Source organism: Megachile rotundata, chromosome 13 (genome assembly GCF_050947335.1).
Source record: "Megachile rotundata isolate GNS110a chromosome 13, iyMegRotu1, whole genome shotgun sequence".
Classification (NCBI taxonomy): domain Eukaryota; kingdom Metazoa; phylum Arthropoda; class Insecta; order Hymenoptera; family Megachilidae; genus Megachile; species Megachile rotundata.
The window spans coordinates 15,912,407-15,930,038 of record NC_134995.1 but is presented as its reverse complement, the minus strand read 5'-3'; the positions used below and the strand labels follow the sequence as shown (position 1 = coordinate 15,930,038).

General features: G+C 30.4%; 7 protein-coding genes across 8 annotated transcripts; 4 read left to right on the top strand and 3 right to left on the bottom strand.

The window, feature by feature from the left end:
• Positions 1-188: 188 nt before the first annotated feature.
• On the bottom strand, positions 189-1,890 carry LOC105664245 (uncharacterized). 2 transcript variants are annotated; one of them, XM_076539066.1, is made up of 5 exons: positions 1,761-1,890; positions 1,325-1,611; positions 989-1,253; positions 572-906; positions 189-485 (listed from the first exon to the last, which is right to left on the bottom strand). In XM_076539066.1, the coding sequence occupies exons 2-5, from the start codon at positions 1,328-1,330 to the stop codon at positions 339-341; spliced, it is 753 nt and encodes a 250-aa protein (XP_076395181.1). In that variant the 5' UTR covers positions 1,331-1,611; positions 1,761-1,890; the 3' UTR covers positions 189-338. The 2 variants fall into 2 exon arrangements, with proteins under 2 accessions (XP_076395181.1, XP_076395182.1); XM_076539067.1 differs by having other exon boundaries at positions 343-498.
• Positions 1,697-4,979, bottom strand: emei (transmembrane protein 161-like emei). Its single transcript, XM_012297956.2, has 11 exons — positions 4,652-4,979; positions 4,463-4,566; positions 4,132-4,387; positions 3,964-4,043; positions 3,648-3,863; positions 3,457-3,573; positions 3,246-3,386; positions 2,997-3,171; positions 2,813-2,909; positions 2,581-2,747; positions 1,697-2,493 (listed from the first exon to the last, which is right to left on the bottom strand). Exons 1-11 carry the CDS (start codon positions 4,652-4,654, stop codon positions 2,374-2,376), a joined length of 1,476 nt encoding a protein of 491 aa, XP_012153346.1. The 5' UTR covers positions 4,655-4,979; the 3' UTR covers positions 1,697-2,373.
• Positions 4,779-7,922, top strand: LOC100880399 (uncharacterized). The gene is given in 5 exon segments (XM_003708557.3): positions 4,779-4,830; positions 6,139-6,209; positions 6,211-6,275; positions 7,185-7,342; positions 7,429-7,922. Coding segments are annotated over 5 exon segments (603 nt in total). The 3' UTR covers positions 7,686-7,922.
• Positions 7,923-8,823: 901 nt separating this feature from the next.
• LOC100877415 (AN1-type zinc finger protein 1) lies at positions 8,824-12,054 on the top strand. The gene is made up of 2 exons (XM_003708613.3): positions 8,824-9,249; positions 9,320-12,054. Exons 1-2 carry the CDS (start codon positions 8,824-8,826, stop codon positions 9,698-9,700), a joined length of 807 nt encoding a protein of 268 aa, XP_003708661.1. The 3' UTR covers positions 9,701-12,054.
• LOC100880511 (tetraspanin-33) lies at positions 9,798-12,328 on the bottom strand. The gene is made up of 5 exons (XM_012297965.2): positions 12,186-12,328; positions 11,850-12,053; positions 11,604-11,777; positions 11,387-11,518; positions 9,798-11,311 (listed from the first exon to the last, which is right to left on the bottom strand). Exons 1-5 carry the CDS (start codon positions 12,273-12,275, stop codon positions 11,075-11,077), a joined length of 837 nt encoding a protein of 278 aa, XP_012153355.1. The 5' UTR covers positions 12,276-12,328; the 3' UTR covers positions 9,798-11,074.
• Positions 12,329-12,609: 281 nt separating this feature from the next.
• Positions 12,610-16,487, top strand: Brd8 (Bromodomain containing 8). The gene is made up of 3 exons (XM_012297963.2): positions 12,610-12,749; positions 13,093-16,064; positions 16,137-16,487. Exons 1-3 carry the CDS (start codon positions 12,731-12,733, stop codon positions 16,311-16,313), a joined length of 3,168 nt encoding a protein of 1,055 aa, XP_012153353.1. The 5' UTR covers positions 12,610-12,730; the 3' UTR covers positions 16,314-16,487.
• A 177-nt stretch (positions 16,488-16,664) lies between these two features.
• On the top strand, positions 16,665-17,461 carry LOC100880625 (uncharacterized). Its single transcript, XM_076539091.1, has 3 exons — positions 16,665-17,014; positions 17,079-17,301; positions 17,365-17,461. The coding sequence occupies exons 1-3, from the start codon at positions 16,907-16,909 to the stop codon at positions 17,388-17,390; spliced, it is 357 nt and encodes a 118-aa protein (XP_076395206.1). The 5' UTR covers positions 16,665-16,906; the 3' UTR covers positions 17,391-17,461.
• Positions 17,462-17,632: the final 171 nt, after the last annotated feature.

Here is a 17,632-nt window from a genome sequence, read left to right as displayed (position 1 = left end):
AAGAATTTGAGTTCGCTCGAAATATTTTTTTTCAGGGATATCATTAAAAATTATATTACTAAAATAACTTTACATTTTTTCGCAAAAATATAAAGTTACACGCAAGACACCTTTAAGATTCTAAGTAGAACCATACGCTTTCAAATAAATTTAAATTATCATAGGATGAAAAAAAAAAACACGAAATCTTCTTGATAAAAATATTACAAAATTTTAGTATTCGTTACATACACACATATATAGTAGCATATATGCACTCTTTAAATCAATGTAAATAAATAAATACAATATGAACGATATATAAAGTTAAATTTAAATGCTATGTACATTTATATTTCTTAAAAATCAAATTTATAGCCATTCCCAGATACTTTAACTCGTGCAACTGCAGGTGCAGATGAGTAGGCAATTCCTAACAAATTTTGTGATTTTTGTTCCTGTTGTTGTTCCTGTCCGTCCTGTTGTAATTCAGCCTGTTCTGATACCTATGGACGATTACTATTAAACAAAAATCACGTTTCAATTTTATATAATATATATTTAAAAGTACTATTTGAAATAACTTTTATACCTGTTGTATTTGTGTAGCATGCAAATGTTCTTGAGCGTGAGCCTGAGCTTGAGCCTGAGCTTGAGCCTGAGCCTGAGCCTGAGCCTGGGCCTGGGCCTGGGCCTGAGCTTGTCTCAACGCAAGAAGTTGTGCCAATTGTGCTTGATATGCAGTAGCTGCAGAATAACCATTTAGTTGAGGTTGCTGAATTTGTTGTAACTGCTGATAATAAGCTAAAATTGTGGCAGGATCTGCAGAAGTTTGATAAGGCAGTGGTGCAGATGGAAAAGGTACAAATGTAGGTGCAGCCGGTGCAGTTGCGTAACCCTGTGCAATAGGACCAACTGGAAATGTACCTAAAATATAATAAATTTATTTTAATTTCAACTAGTTGATATCTGATTGCAAATTATGAAATCTCATAAAAATGTTACAAACCTAAGCCGGGATTTCTATATGTAAGCGCATTAGCAACGTTTGGTAAAACTTTTTGTGCCAAATAAGGATTTCCAATGCTAGAACTAAATGACTGGTGAGAGCTAGGGCCACTGAATGCAAAAGCTGTTTGTGTTAAGCCTGGTCTAACAAAACTGAAAGATGCATGTTGATCAGAACTGCCCAATACATTGGTTGGTCTGACACCTTGAATAGGTGGTTCTCCAAGCACAGACAAAAACATCATGCAGCAAAGCGCTGTATATTTCTAAAAATAATTATTTGCACTGAAATATATGATATTAAAAAAAAACCTCTGTTAGAATGATAAGTACTTACCAGCATGTTTTAAATGTGTCAAAACTTCTCGAGTGTCTCCAAAAAGTTTATCGTTAAAAAACACTGACAGTATTATAGTCGATGAAAATCAATAGCTATTCTGACATTGAGTAGACCGTGGGGGGTTATATATCGCGGAAGCAGCCTGGTTGATACGTGAGTAGCATCGCATCGACACATTTTCAAATGTACCATCGCACTTTCTCCACGATACAATGATTCCATTACACCAAAATAGCACAATCCATGAATTGTAATCATTTTAAATAGTTTTCTCTTTTACAGATCTTTATGATAGAATATAATGTGCAAGATTTAAATTATAAATAAACAAAGATAAACTTGTTATGATTTTTTAAATAAAACTATTAATTATTGTACGCAAAATTTTTAATAAATACTGTACAGAAATATACACAAGGTTTTAATTACATACTGTTCAAGCAAATATTTACATGGCAGTGAAATATTTCCATACGATCCATCTACGATTGTAATATCAGCGATGAAAGCGACTTTCGACCAATTTCATCAAGAACTGTCACACAGACGAGTTATTAATTGTAATCAGTTAGTTCCTCGTAGAATACCAAATACTGTTTCCTGGCAGTGATTCAATTTATTTATGCCTTGCATACAATTTAAAGTCTTATTTATATTTAGTTGTAAAACATTTTAAAATTTCTCTGCTTTTATATTTGCTACACTTTATGATACAGTACTTTCTTAATTCTTTATATAAACGTTATATGTTGTACAATATAAAAAGAATTTGCAATTGCTAATCTTAAACTTTTTTTAAATAGTATTTATTCGTATTGCAATCGCATCATTCGTATTGCTATATATATACCATAAAAGTTTTATAGTATTACTGTTTCTTTCGAACAGCCAGTATTGTGCATACCTTCATATAGGTATTTCCTTTTAAAATACATCAATTTCAGGATTTATGCAGTAATCCAATGGTTTCAGTAGTAACGAACCAATTATAATAAATGACGTAAGTTTGTGCGAAATGACATCAAATGTTCTTCCTTGTAATTTCCTTACATGCTAGTGAAGTATGATTGATAAAACATACCCATAGCGGTAGTTGCAAACAATGCAAAACAACTCCACCATGTTGCTAAACCTAACAAACCTCTGTACACATCTGTAGTAAATATCTGTCAAATAAGGAATGTATAAAAAGATATAATAAAATGTCTGTTACTAAATCTTAATTAAAATTAAACGAGATAAATTATCATTACCTGCTTTAAGGAACTCAAAGCAAGTTGAAAGTCTTGCGCTGTTTGCACAACGGTTTTTTCATTATCATCATCGCTGTTTATTGTGTTAGATATAGATTTAGGTGGTTGATTTGCAGGACATTCTTCAAATGCTGAGCCCTTAAAAAGATCTACCCATGTATAACCACCTAGAAGAAATACTTATATGCACAAACATGTTAAATGCATAACAATTAACATTTATTTACTTTACCTAATGTCTTGTACATGAATGTAAAAAACAAACATATAATTAATGGAACAATAAATTGCAATGCTACAACGCATAAATAGTAAAATACTGCAGCTATCTGAAATAAATCACAATATAGATTTTTATACAGATTGTCGATCATAATTTTAATAGATAAAAATATTGCGAATTTATTTATAAATACCTTTTTCTGTAGATCAACGTTCGTAATTCTTCCCGCTTCTTTCTTTTGATTCTCTAATCGTTGTACAGCTAAATTAAGGTATGATTGCAAGTACATTGGCATTAAAACAAGTTTTAATAAAACTGCAGTAACTATTACAATTAACCTCATACTCTCAAAAGCTGAAGCTGTCATACTGCAAAATTTTTTTTTTATTTAAAATTTTCACATTAAATATATGAGGGTAGTTTTCACTATTTCTTAACTTACAGTGGCTCATTCATACCAGTAAATATTCGAATTGTGAGGTAATCTCTGCTGACAGGTTTAATCCACAAACTTACCAACAAGAGAGGAGATGCATAACTAATATTTGCTATTAATAACAATAACTTCTGATCTTTATAATATCTGAAACACAATTTTTTATTATTAGTGTGTTAGCATAAGAATGTTAAGAATTAATCCAATGTTTTAGTACCTTAATGCATCCCAATGCATTTTTGATACTCTTAACCCTGGGAAGGTAAATAAAGAACCAACCAAGCCACACCACAAGGCAAGAAAGAACTTCACAACAATTTTGGATGCAGGTCCTCTACGAGAAAGGCTATGTTATTATGTAAATAAAATTAAGATCAGAAGATAGAATTCAGAATTCTATAAACTTACGTAGAAGAAAGACCCTGATTATCTAAAAAAAGTGATGCACTATGGTTAAAACTTGCATAAGCTTTATCCAATCCAATTTCAAGATTATTCTCATCAACAATAAGGACTATCATAGCTATAAGAAGATACGCAAATCCAGTTACAATACACGTAGATCGTTCACCTATACTCTCTTCTCCTTTAAAGTATTGTACCCAAAGGGAAAGTAATACTTTACTACATACTGATTAAGGAAATTAAATTCATTCAAATATAATAATCATTATTGGAAAATACAATGCACCTTTACAATAAAAGTCATTGATACAAAGGATACAATGCAAACCCGAGAACCAATGAGCACCAAAGCATACTTAAATTAATTTCATCTTTAATTGGATATAAATAATTATACAGCTATTAAGTGAATGAAAAATACAAATATTAAAATACACATATGAAAATAACCTTAACATCAATCGCAAGAAATAATGTAATTACTAACCTCTGTAATGATATAAACTGCAGTAGCATAAACAGAAAAGTCCAATAACCACTGATATTCTGTATAATATTTTAAATGCACTACATCTAATGTGGTTATTTTAACGCTTTCTAGCGTAATATTCAAATTCCTAGGAACATGAAACACGTCTCCAACCTTTCCATTTTCCATGTGTTTACTTTTCTTGAGTTTTTCTTTAGGTACACCCGCAAGAGTTCTAAGTTGTTGATCAGTTGGATACAAATAACGTGTCAACCTGATAATAGTAATCTTCTGTTTATACTATGTTATGTATCATTGAATTTTAATAACTACATATTTCAATAAATACCCTGTAGAACATAGAATCCATCTTGCCAGAGAAAAATGAGGAGTTAATTTTTGAATGACACTAACCATAATAAGAGTGATAACCAACTGAGCTCCTAGGAGAGCCTAAAACATTTGATTAACAGTAAAAAAGTATTAAATGTTTACTCGTACATTTTTTAAATGATTCGTAGTTAAATGAAACAATTACCATAATTGAACTTGTGAATGAATTTAAAAAAGTAAAAATAGATCCACCGATCTTACGAACGTGTTTATTCCATTACAAAATCATTAATTTCTTCTTTAATTATCAAAAAATGCTGAAATACACAACAATGAGTTATACCAGGTACAACACCGGTAACTCGTATTCGACCATTTTAAATGGTACACGATTAAATAGCTGATTTTATAAATAGTTATAACCCCGTGAAACCAACAGCATCATTATAATTCTTCACATGGGACGTGACGTGAGGTTATTTCCAGTTACACCTAATCTATCTATAGTAATTCGGTGGAAATATCGGGTAGAAGTAAGAACATCTAGCGGGGAAACATCAAAATAGTAGCACCGACGAGATACATGATAAATTTTGGACTACACATGCCGCTGTTATTAGTGCCATACAATTAGAAATACCGACATTATTGATAACATCAATTTTAATAACCAGTATCTTTTAAAGAATATATACTTGTATATTTTTAAAAGTTTTGGTTTACGCGCGTACTCTCAGAAAAAGAGTACCACTAGCGTAATCCAGTGGTCAGGTGCAGAACTACAGAACTCTTTCGACATATCAGGCAATAACATATCATTTTTCTAAATTCATAGGGGTCAAAGAACAATTTGCAAATATGAACAAAATATAAAAATACTTTATTTTGCGAAAAAATACTTTTTTTCTATAGTTTCATGCTAGAACACTAGACTGCGCTAAATATGCTTTTTTTACAGTACGCGCGCGTAAATATGGATTTTTAAAAATATGCAAGAATCAGGCATTTAAAATGCATTAAAAGTATTTTTTCAAAAATACTGTCTATCAAAATCGATATTTTGAAATTTTCACACTTACAAATTTTGCATTTAATGAACTTTGTGACTTCTAATCATTTTCGAAAAACGATCTCGACCTATAAAAGTTTGAAAAGATCTTCATTAATTCACCGCGCAAAATTCCGCATATCCCTTTTCGAAATACATGTCTTGATTTTCCAGTAATATAAATTATACCGATGCACTATAATTTTCGATACATTGTAATGTCGTGAATAATTACCATTGCATCGGTGCAACTAAAACCATTAATTATTAATCCTACGCATATGCTTTCAGGATGTGATACGATCTGACTTTACGGATTTCCATTCGGGATTTCCATTCAATTGATGACGTAATACTACAATTATAAAGAGGCAATTTTTTACTGTGTTTATCGTCACCTGTATACATAACATGCATAAAAAAATGCAAAGTTTAGGGAAACCTGAAAAAGACTTTTCGTTGTCGCTACTAAAGTGATCTTTTGATGAATGCGGCGTCTTCTTTTTTTAGAATGAATACAAAATACAATTAATTACTCGTTAACTTTGTCTAAATATTTAAATTTTAATTTATACCAAATATAGAATTGTGCAGAGTAACGTGATGCACTCGCAAACGCATCGCACGTAAATTTTTTAATCCAGAGGAAAAATGTGTAAACTGTTCGTTTATTTGGTGAAACGAACGAAGCGGAGGAAGAGCCTATATAAAAACAACAGGCTCACCGGTTTGCACGATCAAATGCCGACAAGTGTTTGTCGAGTGTGGACAACATAGATTCGTAAGTATCAACTATATACATTTTTGTTATTTCTCAGTTTCGTGAAAAAGGAACGAAAGTGATCTGTGCATCCGATTAACTATCGAATAGCAGAATCAGGTCAATCGTGACCCAGACCTACTAAATTAATACAATCGTACTTCGATTAAAGTTGGCCGTTAAAAATTGTAAACAATACAGCTGTACATACTGAAAACTAATATTTGAAGAGATAATCTAGTACAAAATTACTACATGAAATAGCACAGAAGATGCATAGATAGTGCACAGAATTTCGAACATGATCGGTTTTCTCGTACTGTTAAAAACAACTTTTGATGGAATATGTAAATTTGAATAGCAGTTAGAAAGAACCTTATTATGCGTTATTATCAGTCGATCGATAATTTGTTGGTTTTTTTAGAAAACTTATCACCAATAGGGCAAAGGTCTTAACGCGCAGGGGGAGGGGTCCTACGTCCTAATATAGTTTGTTAGCAATTGTGTCATTCTATTTATTGTAGTAATTTGATCATTTTCAATGGTGTTTTATCGCGACTAGGAAAAAGGTGAAGGTTACAGTCTGAGGATATTTACGGAACAATGAAATTAGGGCAAACATTGAACGTATCAAGGAATTCCGATATCGGGAACAGATACTTTAACTTATTCATATTACGATTAACGTGTGACTAATCTATGGACAAAAGATCAGTCCTTATAAGATCAACCTATGTAGCATCGTTTCCTGAAGCGGTACTGTACAGTCGTAACTGTACAATTAATCAGATTTCAAAAAAAGGTATTATCGTTCTATAAAAATTCGCGAATATAACCAATTTCATGAATAACCAACGCAATCGATAAGTACTATTCCAAACAGTGTTTCAGATCATAAAATACTTAAATTTATTTTTTCTTTTTCCGTAGGAGTCAGCAAGCGAAAATAACAACGATGACGCCAATTTTTGTCACTTTATTTCTTTTGTTTGTATTGAGTTGCTCCTCCCGCGCACAAACGAATAGACCGGATTATATACAATGCCAAAGCAATGCAGAGTGCGATTCAGGCTATTGTTGTAACATAGGTATAATTATTTGCTAAAACATCAAAAAATACGTAATGTGTATATAAGAATAGATGTTAATGAAATACGTGTATATATAATTCTAGGACCGTTGAGGTACAGTATTCCACAATGTAAAGTAATGCAAGCTGAAGGAGAAATTTGTAGACCAGGCAGTACTTCGCCCACTAATATGACCCTGGGATATCCTGATGGTGCCCTAGTAACATTAACCAATGTTCATTACATCCTTTGTCCATGTGCTAATGGATTAACGTGCGATACTAAGGAAGGAATTTGCAAGGATACGGGCGAAGGACACGATACAAATCGATTATTTGAAGAACATAAACGACACGATTAATTGCAAAAGGAAAAAAACTATGATTATATATAAATCCAGGAGACAATTTCTTCTTCGTCATATAAATAAAAGACCAAAGCATCAAATATTGTTTGCATGTATACCATTATAGCTAAATGGATAAATATATAGCCTCTTTATTACAAACAAGAAATCATTATACGTTAGACTTTGTAAGAATAATAATTGCATTTCAATTAATAATAAAAAAAAATGATATAGATGCTTGAAAAACAATTAATTTAAGAAATATACAACATTTTGGAAACCTGATTCTTACACGAATTCTAAAATTGAAATTTTCTCGCGCAGCCTGAAACTGTCGGTATCGCCATCTATCGGTGTACGCTAGAACTAGTAAAACAGATAATTGCGAGAAAAGAATGTTTGGACAGTTCCTGTCTTTATCACTAGATGACGCTAATTGGACTGTTTCCAAACAGCGTGCGAAAATTTAAATTTTGGAATTCGTGTAACAGTCACATTTCCAAAATAATATTTATTTTTTAAATTAATTGTTTCTGAAAAATCTATGTCGTAAAAGAAATAATATATCTTGTCAATATATTAAATCGTAAAGGTATTCTCAGAATTACCTACAGCATATTAGGATTAATGCGTGCCAGTTAGTCGACTGCTAGTGGTAGGGGTAGGGATCTGTTCCTCTCGGCTGCCATTTTCATTAAGCAACCAGATTTGCTCTTGAATACACTATATATATACAACATGCAAAAATATAGACGATTTGTGTTATAATAGTATGTATAATATATTGCATATAAAGTTATTTCTAGAATGGACAGTCAAGTTTGTGGAGACGGTAGATTATTAGATTTAATCGATGAAGCTTGGCATAAAGAACGTTTACCCATCGACGATATTGTAGTACCAGTTGCGGAATTACCTGATCCTGAAAGTGACAATGGTGATTCTCACATGACGCTGAAAGAATTAGAACAAAAATGGAATAATTTGGCATTAGGATCTCTCAGTGAGAATCATTTACATTCTCCAACACCATCACATAATTAAACAGGTCATAATTTGTGAATACATAGTATTCATATTATTTACATAACTAAAGTTTAATTACTTTAACTGTTTACCTCTTCTGCATTGTTTTTGTTACAGATTCAAAATGGAGTTTCCAGATGTTGGAGAAAGATGTTCAATGAAGAATTGTAAACAGTTAAATTTTCTACCGCTTAAATGTGATTATTGTCTCAACATATTTTGCACAGAACATTTCCATATCGATGCTCATAAGTGCTTAAATTTTCATGACAATATTGTACATAGTAAAGTGAAAAGATCAAATTATGTGTGTTCCGATAAATGTTGCAAGGAAACTTCACCCATTGAAATGCTATGCATTAAATGTAAAAAACACTTTTGTTTGCAACATAGATATCATGGCTGCTTAGAATATACTAATGAGGAAAAAACAACAAAATTAAAAAAATGGCAAATACCAAAGAAACAATTTGCAGAAGCAAAAGCTATAGTAGATCAACAAATTTCAGACAATCTGAAGAAATCCAAAAATGTTGCAATGGCAAATAAAGTATGTTTTAATATTGAAATAATGTTTAGTAAAAATTTACTTGTGTTTAATTTGGACATTATTTAAATAGGTACGACTTATGCGTGTAAAAGGTTCTGCTGTTGGTCCTAAAAATATACCAGTAAATGAACGTTTCTATTTGCATGTGTATCCGCCAACTTCAATATCTAATAAACACATAAAACCATCAAAAGGTGTTTATGTAAATGTAAATTGGGTATATGGAAAAGTTATAGATTCAATTGCTGATACGTTGAAAATTTCTAATAATAATAGCATAGCAGGTGCATGTAAATTACAGTTATTTCATCATACAAATGGTGCATTAATTTGTAATGAAATGGACATGCCTATAACAAAATTGTGTGAAAGTTCTAAACTTATTGATGGACAAAGTGTTATTTTAGAATATTCTGATAACATCACTGTAGATACATCTTTATATAAATAAATGCTTTTATAACAGGTAATATGAACTGCTTATTTCTTATTCTTATTAAACGTTATAAATATATAATAATTTATTGGTAAGCTAGAATAACACACTCTTAGAATAATATTTGTTTATTACAAACTAGTTTCATATATCAATTTTACATTTATTCTTGATAGAAAGATCCGCAGATGTATTATATATGCACTTAATAAAGAAATAATTTATACCAGATTATTGTCAGGTTTCTCTCAAATAAAATGATATTTCGACTTTGGCACTGGACGTTTTTTCATCTTATTTACTGGAGTTACACTAATACAACATAATAATTAACAGTATTGTTTTGTAAATCACTATATGCTTATTAATATTTTTATAATACGATCATACAAAATCGAAGTAAATACATAGTGAAAGAGATTCCAACTGTTCCAAAGATGTGCGTGCTTTTACTTATACAGCTATTTACTTTGATACGTCAAATAATTGTTATTTATAGTTAATAAAAGACACATTCTGTTACATAAATAAAAAGAAAATACAATAATACTGCACATTAAAATGTTTTTATAGATATAATGACAACGAAAAATGGTATTAATATATAAAAAAGTACGAATCTCTTACAGTTCATAGCTACTTCATAAATTATATAATGTTGTAAGTCTTTTGTAGGACATTTAATACTTATCTTAATACTTATGATACTAATACATACACTGTGCGAATGACGTCTTGGAATTCTTATGCAAAAATTACCAACATATGAAATTCAATATCATACAAGTGCATATTTTCTAAATGAATTATAAATATGAAAACATTATATATTATTACAGAATCAATTTACCCCACTATGTATTTATCACTATACATTTAATTAATCGCGTTGAATAAAAATTTATTTCCTCATATGCAAGTAATTTGTGCAATCAAGTTGATACATTAGTAATCATAGCGATTAAACGATATCCAATTTTTAGATACTTACTTTGAAATTAGTAAATGTAAACTGCATATAATTCAAAGAAGAAAATATATGAGTCTTATCAAAATAGACGAATATAGACAAATATTACTACAAAATTTGTTGATAAACATGTATACTAGATTAAAAACAACATTTTGAAATGATTACAAAAATAGTGTCATGTATGAAAGTAAAAATTAACCCTTACTTAAATATACATGAAAATAAGTTTTGAAGTAAAGAACAAATCTAATTAAAGAAAGGATACAAAGTATGTATACAAAGATCGCAAAAACAACAAGTAATGTCATACGAACATTTACATTTGTTTCTGTATCCTGGCCTCTTGTTCGGCCATTGGCCACCTGCCTGCTTGAAGGGGAATGTATCTGATAGCGGTAGGTGGCCTGAGGTCAAGCTCAGGAATCCCAGCGAGATTTTTGCAATTCAATTTGACCTTCCAACGTTTTTGCAAGGTAAATAACAAATAGTTGACTAAGAGCTATCCCCAAAGCAATACCAGCTATTGTATATAGATTACGTTCTGCCCAACTTCTCACAATTTCAATGCAACCACTAGTCCACACTTTTTTGCCTGCTTCAGATACTGGTAACATTTGTACCTTATAACCACACATTATGTTCACAAGACCACTCTAAAAAATTGAATGATGTCGCTTTTGTTTTAAATCTGTTAAGGAAATATTGTTTATAATGTAAGTAATACTTACTGATATGTCTGTAGCATTAATACAGCAAGAAAATGGTACACCACAGCGTTCTACACTTGGACTGGAGCAGTTGAAATATTCATTTTTTCCCCAATCCAAATATCCCTCTTGACTTAAACCACAACATCTAAACTGTTCATAAAAATGGTAACATGATTGATTATAATTAATTTTAACAGAAAATTTTTAAATATATATTTTTTATGAAACTTCTTACTTCTTGTTGACCAAAGTCAATAAAGTTTTGCAAATCTGGATCTTCACGATATGTTTGTATAATTTTATCAGTAAATGATTCTTCCAATAATGATTGTAATGTATGCGGAAATACAAAGCCAACAATTGCTATACCCATTTCGAGGAGAAAGAACACCAGTAAACACAATGAGTACTGTAATAAATAAATATACAAGATAGTTTTTTAATGAACTGCTAAATATCTACTCAATACTTTGATACTAACAAATTTAAGAAGACATGTATTTTCCCGTAATGCTCCAACACATCCTGCAAAACTAACAACAAAAACAACTCCTCCTGCTATAACCATTACAAGTGAAATATTTAGCACTACATCGTACACATTCTCCACTCTAACGGAACCAGTTGCTTGCCATTTATCCACAAATGCGTATAAACCCACTCCAATTAGAAGGCCACCAAACAACTGCATAAAAACATTTATTTGTTTAATGTAATGACCTATTACTTAGTTCTTTATAATAAAAAAAATTATAATAATGGCAAAACTAAAAATATAGATAAAAATTTCAAATTAGAATCACAAAATAAAGCTTACCCAAAAAATAAAATTGAGCAGAAATATCATGTATTTTACGCATGAACTAACATAAGTAAAATTGTTTGTTCGTCTTCGATTATTCATCATTGTAAAATAAAACAGTTTTGTGAGATATTAAATGATCTATGTATATACAATTAATACAAGAAATCTGCACTTTTAATTGTGTATATACAAGTTACAGTAATTGCATTACTAATTCAACAATTTCACGTATTCAACGCATATTTATCCTCTCCTCATTTAATCGTCGATAAACTGTGTTCGACAGTTGATTAATTACAACGACAGTATAATGCACCATACTTTGACAGTTTGCTTTGTATCCGCCATTACATTTCTGTTTCTCGTATTCCCTAGTTTCAAGTTCGAAATCAGCTGTCCGTATATTCCATGTTTCTCTAAGACAGAAAGAATGCGTGGTGTATTTGATAGCTCAAATGTGAAAAGTCATAAAAGAATTCATGATAATTAATTTATCTACAAATTTTTATGTCGTGGTATATATACGTTAAAAACAAATAAAACTTTTTGTTGAAATTATGACGTCAGTACAGGACAGTAAGTTTATCATTTTATTTATTATAGTTTGTAATTTGGCGATTAACAAGAATAATGGTTTTTAATATATATATTTCTTAATTTATATAAAATATAATGCACAATATTATATTAATATAATGCTATGACCGGATTATTTTAATAATTAGTATTATTATATTCTACCATTATATTTTTATGCACACATTAGCCAGCAATGTTTCTTAACCTATACAATGTAAACAAACTTTTACTTAAAAATATTGACATAATCAATATACTTTTTAAAGTAATGTTAAAAAGATTGATTAAACATAGATTCATTTACCTTATATTTTCTGATTACTGTAACATTTATTTATAGGATTAAGATTGAAAAGATCTTATGATACTTGGAATACCCGAGAACAGCTATGTTTAGCTTCTAGTGTATTAAAGTCAGGAGATCAAAACTGGATGAGTGTATCTAGATCTCTGAAAGCATTTGTTGAAAAGGAAACATTAAGACCACCTGATTGGTTTTCTCAGAAATCTTGTGCAATTCAATATGCACATTTGTTGGAAAATGCAGATACTCCTAAGAGAAAAAAAAGGGAGAGTGGAGAAACAACAGGTGAATCAATAGTTAAAAGACTGACACAAGAAAGAATAGCTGAATTAGGACAAATATTAGCTTTTCAAAGAGATGAATATCAACAACTTAAAGCTGAAGTAAACATGTTAAAATCTGGATCTATAACAGAAGATAAATTACAAAAGATGTGGCTTGCTATTGAACAAGAAGAACGGGAACAAGAACAAAAAGCAAGAGCACATTCTATGTGGTTAGCAAAACGACAACAAAAACAGGAGTTAAATTTGCAGCAAGGAGTATCTATTATAAGTCAGCGTAAATCTATAGAAAGTACAGGAGAAATTCAAGAAACTACAGAAACATTAGATGATGATGAAAAGAAAAGTAGGGGAGGAAGATCACCATTATTAACAAGTTTATTAAAATCTCCTAGTCCAACAACACAAATTCAAACTTCAACTACTACAGGACAAGTTAGTTCTCCTACAATTACAAGTTTACTTGGTTCTAGTCCTAAAGTACCAAATTCTCAACTAACACAAAATGTATCTTCCCAATTGCATCAATTGGTTTCTTCTGCAATTTCAAATGTTCCACCAGAGCGACCATCGGTTGGTGCACCCACTTTATCCATGTTATTAGAGATGCCTGCTAATGCACAACGAGGTCCTTTACCTAATTTACAGTCAGCTCCAACTATTGTATCTCAACAAAATGTGCCTACTGAAATTCAAAATCTTCAGTCACAATCTGTTCATCAAATGACAATTCATAATGAAACACCAGTAACTACTCAAGCTCATACAATTAATACACCAAATATTCCAGTAACAGAAAGTATGGTGCAGATAATAGATCATATAGATGATGTAATTCGTAAAGATATAATGGCAGATGTAATAGATAAAGATGAAATTAATGAAATCATTGGAGATATAGAAGAACTAATAAAAGAGGAAATAACCGGAAGTCCACAGACTTTGGATACAAGTGCAACTACAATTAATACTATTGCTGTATCTCAAATTCATGAAGTTCCAGTAGTAACGGAACGACCAGAACCCAGAGACGTAGACGAAGTCGTATCGCTTTCTAATTCGCCAGAGAGTGCAATGGCTATTGAAGAAATTGATTCTAGCACATCAAATATTGCAGAAATTATAGGTACAGTTGCCATTGAACCTCAAGAACCAAAAGTTCTTGTTGCCGAAATATCTGAAACTATAACAAACGTGTCTGAAGAAGTGAAATCTGAAGAAAGTATATGTGATGAAAGATCAAATGAAGAAGTTGTCCCTGAATTAGAAACTCATGATGGAGAAAATAGCAAAGATATCCCATTACAAGAAAAACAAATCGTCGATGAATTTGACACTATGGATTCTACTTCGAATGTGGAAGCTGAAGAAAATGATTCAAAAATACCTGTCAAAGAAATGATGGATGATGTAGTAGAAGATGAAATTGAAGAAGAAGAAACAGAACTAATTATATCAGAGTCTAAAGAATCACCTAATACCAAATTACAAAGAGAATATTCTGAAGAAATAGAAAATAAAAGTAGTATGGAATTAGATCAGATAGAAATGCATCTTGCAAAAATTACAGGTGAACAGCAAGATGTACCATCTGCAGAAATTGTTAGTGTTTCATCTGAAGTAACAAATGATCTCCCCAGCACTGAAGATACAGAAAAATCGCAAGATATTAGTTTAATTTTAGAAGATGATGAAAGTACACATAGTTCAGATGATAAAAAGAAAGTAACGGAAGAACATATTATAGAGAATACCATAGAAAGTACAGAATCAATTGAATCATTTAAAGAAGAACCTATTATTGTAGTAAAAGAAAAGACTATTATAGAAGTAAGTGAAGAGTCACCAGATAAATCTCAAGAAGAACAGACAGAAGAAGCTTTAGAATTTTATACAGAAGAATTTAAGAAAGAAGATACAAAAGATTCTTCAGAAGATACAACAAGTTCTATTTTGCAAGATATAGAAATTAAAGAAGAAGAAATAGAAGAGACAGCAATTGTAGAAGATTCTACTCGATTAGTATCTCCAGAGGAAATTGGAACTTCAAAACAGGAAAGTGCAGAATCCAAATTTGAACCTGATGTTGCTGATATTAAAAAAGAAGAAACCACATTTCAGGAACCAAAAGTAGAGGAAGAATCTAAAATTCAATTAGAAACTTCTTTTATGTTAGACGTCAAAAAAGAAGAAATTCAAGTAAAGGAAGAAAAAGAAGATAAAAAAAATGAAGATAGTGAACATGTAAAAAAAGAATCAGAAGCTGTCACAAGTATTGGAGAAGATACCGTTGAATTAGATGAGGAAGAATCATCACTAAGTAAATTAAGTGGAGGACGTGCCATGAAAACTTATTCTAAAAAACAGAATGTCTCTATTGACAGTGAACCTGAAAATGAAGGGACAGGTGAAGGTGCAGACTATAGAGCATGGAAAAAAGCAGTCATGCTAGTTTATAACCGACTTGCTACACATAAATATGCATCTGTATTTTTAAGACCTATCACAGAAGACCAAGCACCTGGATATCATTCAGTTATCTTTCGACCAATGGATTTATCAACTATTAAAAAAAACATTGACAATGGAACTATAAGATCTACAATGCATTTTCAACGTGATGTAATGTTAATGTTTCAAAATGCTATAATGTATAATAAACATGATACATTTATTTATAAAATGGCAGTTTCAATGCAAGAAGAATGTTTACAACATATGCAGGTAAAAATTTGAAATATATGTTTAATATACATCTAATCATTATTTACAAGTAATGTATTAAATCTTTTTCAGATACTAGTGCAAGTTACAGAAGAGGGAACACTTAGAAGAGAAACAAGAACTGCAGCAAGTAGTAGTAGTGAGGCTAGTGAAACTAATATTAAAAGGAAACGAAGTCATATCACACCAAGTCCACATGATACTGACAGCCCACGTTCAAAAAAACGTAGAAAATCAGAGAATGATTAAGATTTGGCTTGTTTATACATATACATACAATGTGATATATATTAAAATTCATATAAAAACTTAATTAGAAAAGTAAAAGAAAGGATAAATCTATCCTGTTGGTATTAAAGAACATTATTGAACATAACAGATGTTTAAAATGTATTTAAAAAAATACAGTGATTTTACATTCTATTTGTTTATTTTTCATTAACAGTAAAAGATGCATAAACAAATTTTATATTGAGTGTAAAAAATTGGTTTCATTTCATTTCTCTCCTTGACACTAACAACATAATAAATGTACAATAAACAAAAAAATAGTGATTTGTTATACATTTATTAGGATGAAAAGCTGTCAAAATTTCAGTAAATGTCTAAAAAAACATTTTGTGAATTGATATTTTTATTTCTTAACAAATTTGACATAAAAGAAATGTATTCAATAAACATTTCAAATCATATCACAATATAAGTGTTCTATCATTCAGAAATAGAAACCTACCATTCCAAATGATTCTTATGACCATATAAGAAAATTGTGTAATGAATCTTAGGTTGATAAATAGAAATATACAATCATAACATTTTTAATTCTTAAAGTGAAATTCGTAATGAGTTATCACGCCAGTGGTGATACACGAAAAATAATACAAAATTCTGAAGATGACGAAGGTTATGATAATCGATCACTTTATACATTGGAAACTTCTGAGAAAATTGTAAGCTGCCTCTATTACAATCACACGTAGTATGTTCTCTACTTTTAACAAATTAACGTTTAAGTCTCTAACGCCGATTTCGACAATATCTGATGATACCGATCGTTCATTTTGGGGTGAAGATGAATTAAGTACTTCCGAATCAACGCAACAATTAAATAAGAAACAGAAACGTCGCCACACTTTATCTTATCGCAATCGTATTGCAGTACACAGAAGTCGATCTTCACTATTTCAATCATCAAGTTCTAGTTTAAATTCAGTATCTGAACAAATTTCATCAGAAGGTAAATGTGTTAGTTTTTTAAATAGTATTTTATCAACTTTAAGTAGAAATATTATAATTATAGATCAGATATTTAAGTTTAATTATTAACAGTTCACAACAGATTAGCAAGTCGATTTAAAATTAAGCAACTAAAACAATGTGGTTTCAAAGTTGGTAAAAGAAGAATATGGACTAAAAATGAAACATCTTTTTCAACTAATATTAAAAGTACATTTATGATTTCTTGAACTTATCCTCAAAAACCATTTAAAAGAATAACAATTTCATTTGTATTGACAAAGAAAAGATATACATTTAAAAATTAAGCTTTGATTTAATAATTTTCAGGA

Bases quoted from the DNA above. Each gene is read 5' to 3' on its own strand.
- LOC105664245 (XM_076539066.1), bottom strand. The intron at 907-988 runs GTTTGTAACATT...ATTATATTTTAG, and splicing joins ATATAGAAATCCCGGCTTAG to GTACATTTCCAGTTGGTCCT. The intron at 486-571 runs GTATAAAAGTTA...AATCGTCCATAG, and splicing joins ATGCTACACAAATACAACAG to GTATCAGAACAGGCTGAATT.
- emei (XM_012297956.2), bottom strand. The intron at 3,574-3,647 runs GTAAGTTTATAG...CCTTTCTCGTAG, and splicing joins AATCAGGGTCTTTCTTCTAC to AGGACCTGCATCCAAAATTG. The intron at 2,910-2,996 runs GTATTTATAAAT...GATTTATTTCAG, and splicing joins ACGTTGATCTACAGAAAAAG to ATAGCTGCAGTATTTTACTA.
- LOC100877415 (XM_003708613.3), top strand. From the start codon at position 8,824: ATGGAGTTTCCAGATGTTGGAGAAAGATGTTCAATGAAGAATTGTAAA. The intron at 9,250-9,319 runs GTATGTTTTAAT...TTATTTAAATAG, and splicing joins ATGTTGCAATGGCAAATAAA to GTACGACTTATGCGTGTAAA.
- LOC100880511 (XM_012297965.2), bottom strand. From the start codon at position 12,275: ATGATGAATAATCGAAGACGAACAAACAATTTTACTTATGTTAGTTCA. The intron at 12,054-12,185 runs GTAAGCTTTATT...GTTTTTATGCAG, and splicing joins TGCTCAATTTTATTTTTTGG to TTGTTTGGTGGCCTTCTAAT. The intron at 11,312-11,386 runs GTAAGTATTACT...TCAATTTTTTAG, and splicing joins TTAATGCTACAGACATATCA to AGTGGTCTTGTGAACATAAT.
- Brd8 (XM_012297963.2), top strand. The intron at 16,065-16,136 runs GTAAAAATTTGA...AATCTTTTTCAG, and splicing joins AATGTTTACAACATATGCAG to ATACTAGTGCAAGTTACAGA.
- LOC100880625 (XM_076539091.1), top strand. From the start codon at position 16,907: ATGAGTTATCACGCCAGTGGTGATACACGAAAAATAATACAAAATTCT. The intron at 17,015-17,078 runs GTAAGCTGCCTC...TTAACGTTTAAG, and splicing joins TGGAAACTTCTGAGAAAATT to TCTCTAACGCCGATTTCGAC. The intron at 17,302-17,364 runs GTAAATGTGTTA...TTATAATTATAG, and splicing joins TGAACAAATTTCATCAGAAG to ATCAGATATTTAAGTTTAAT.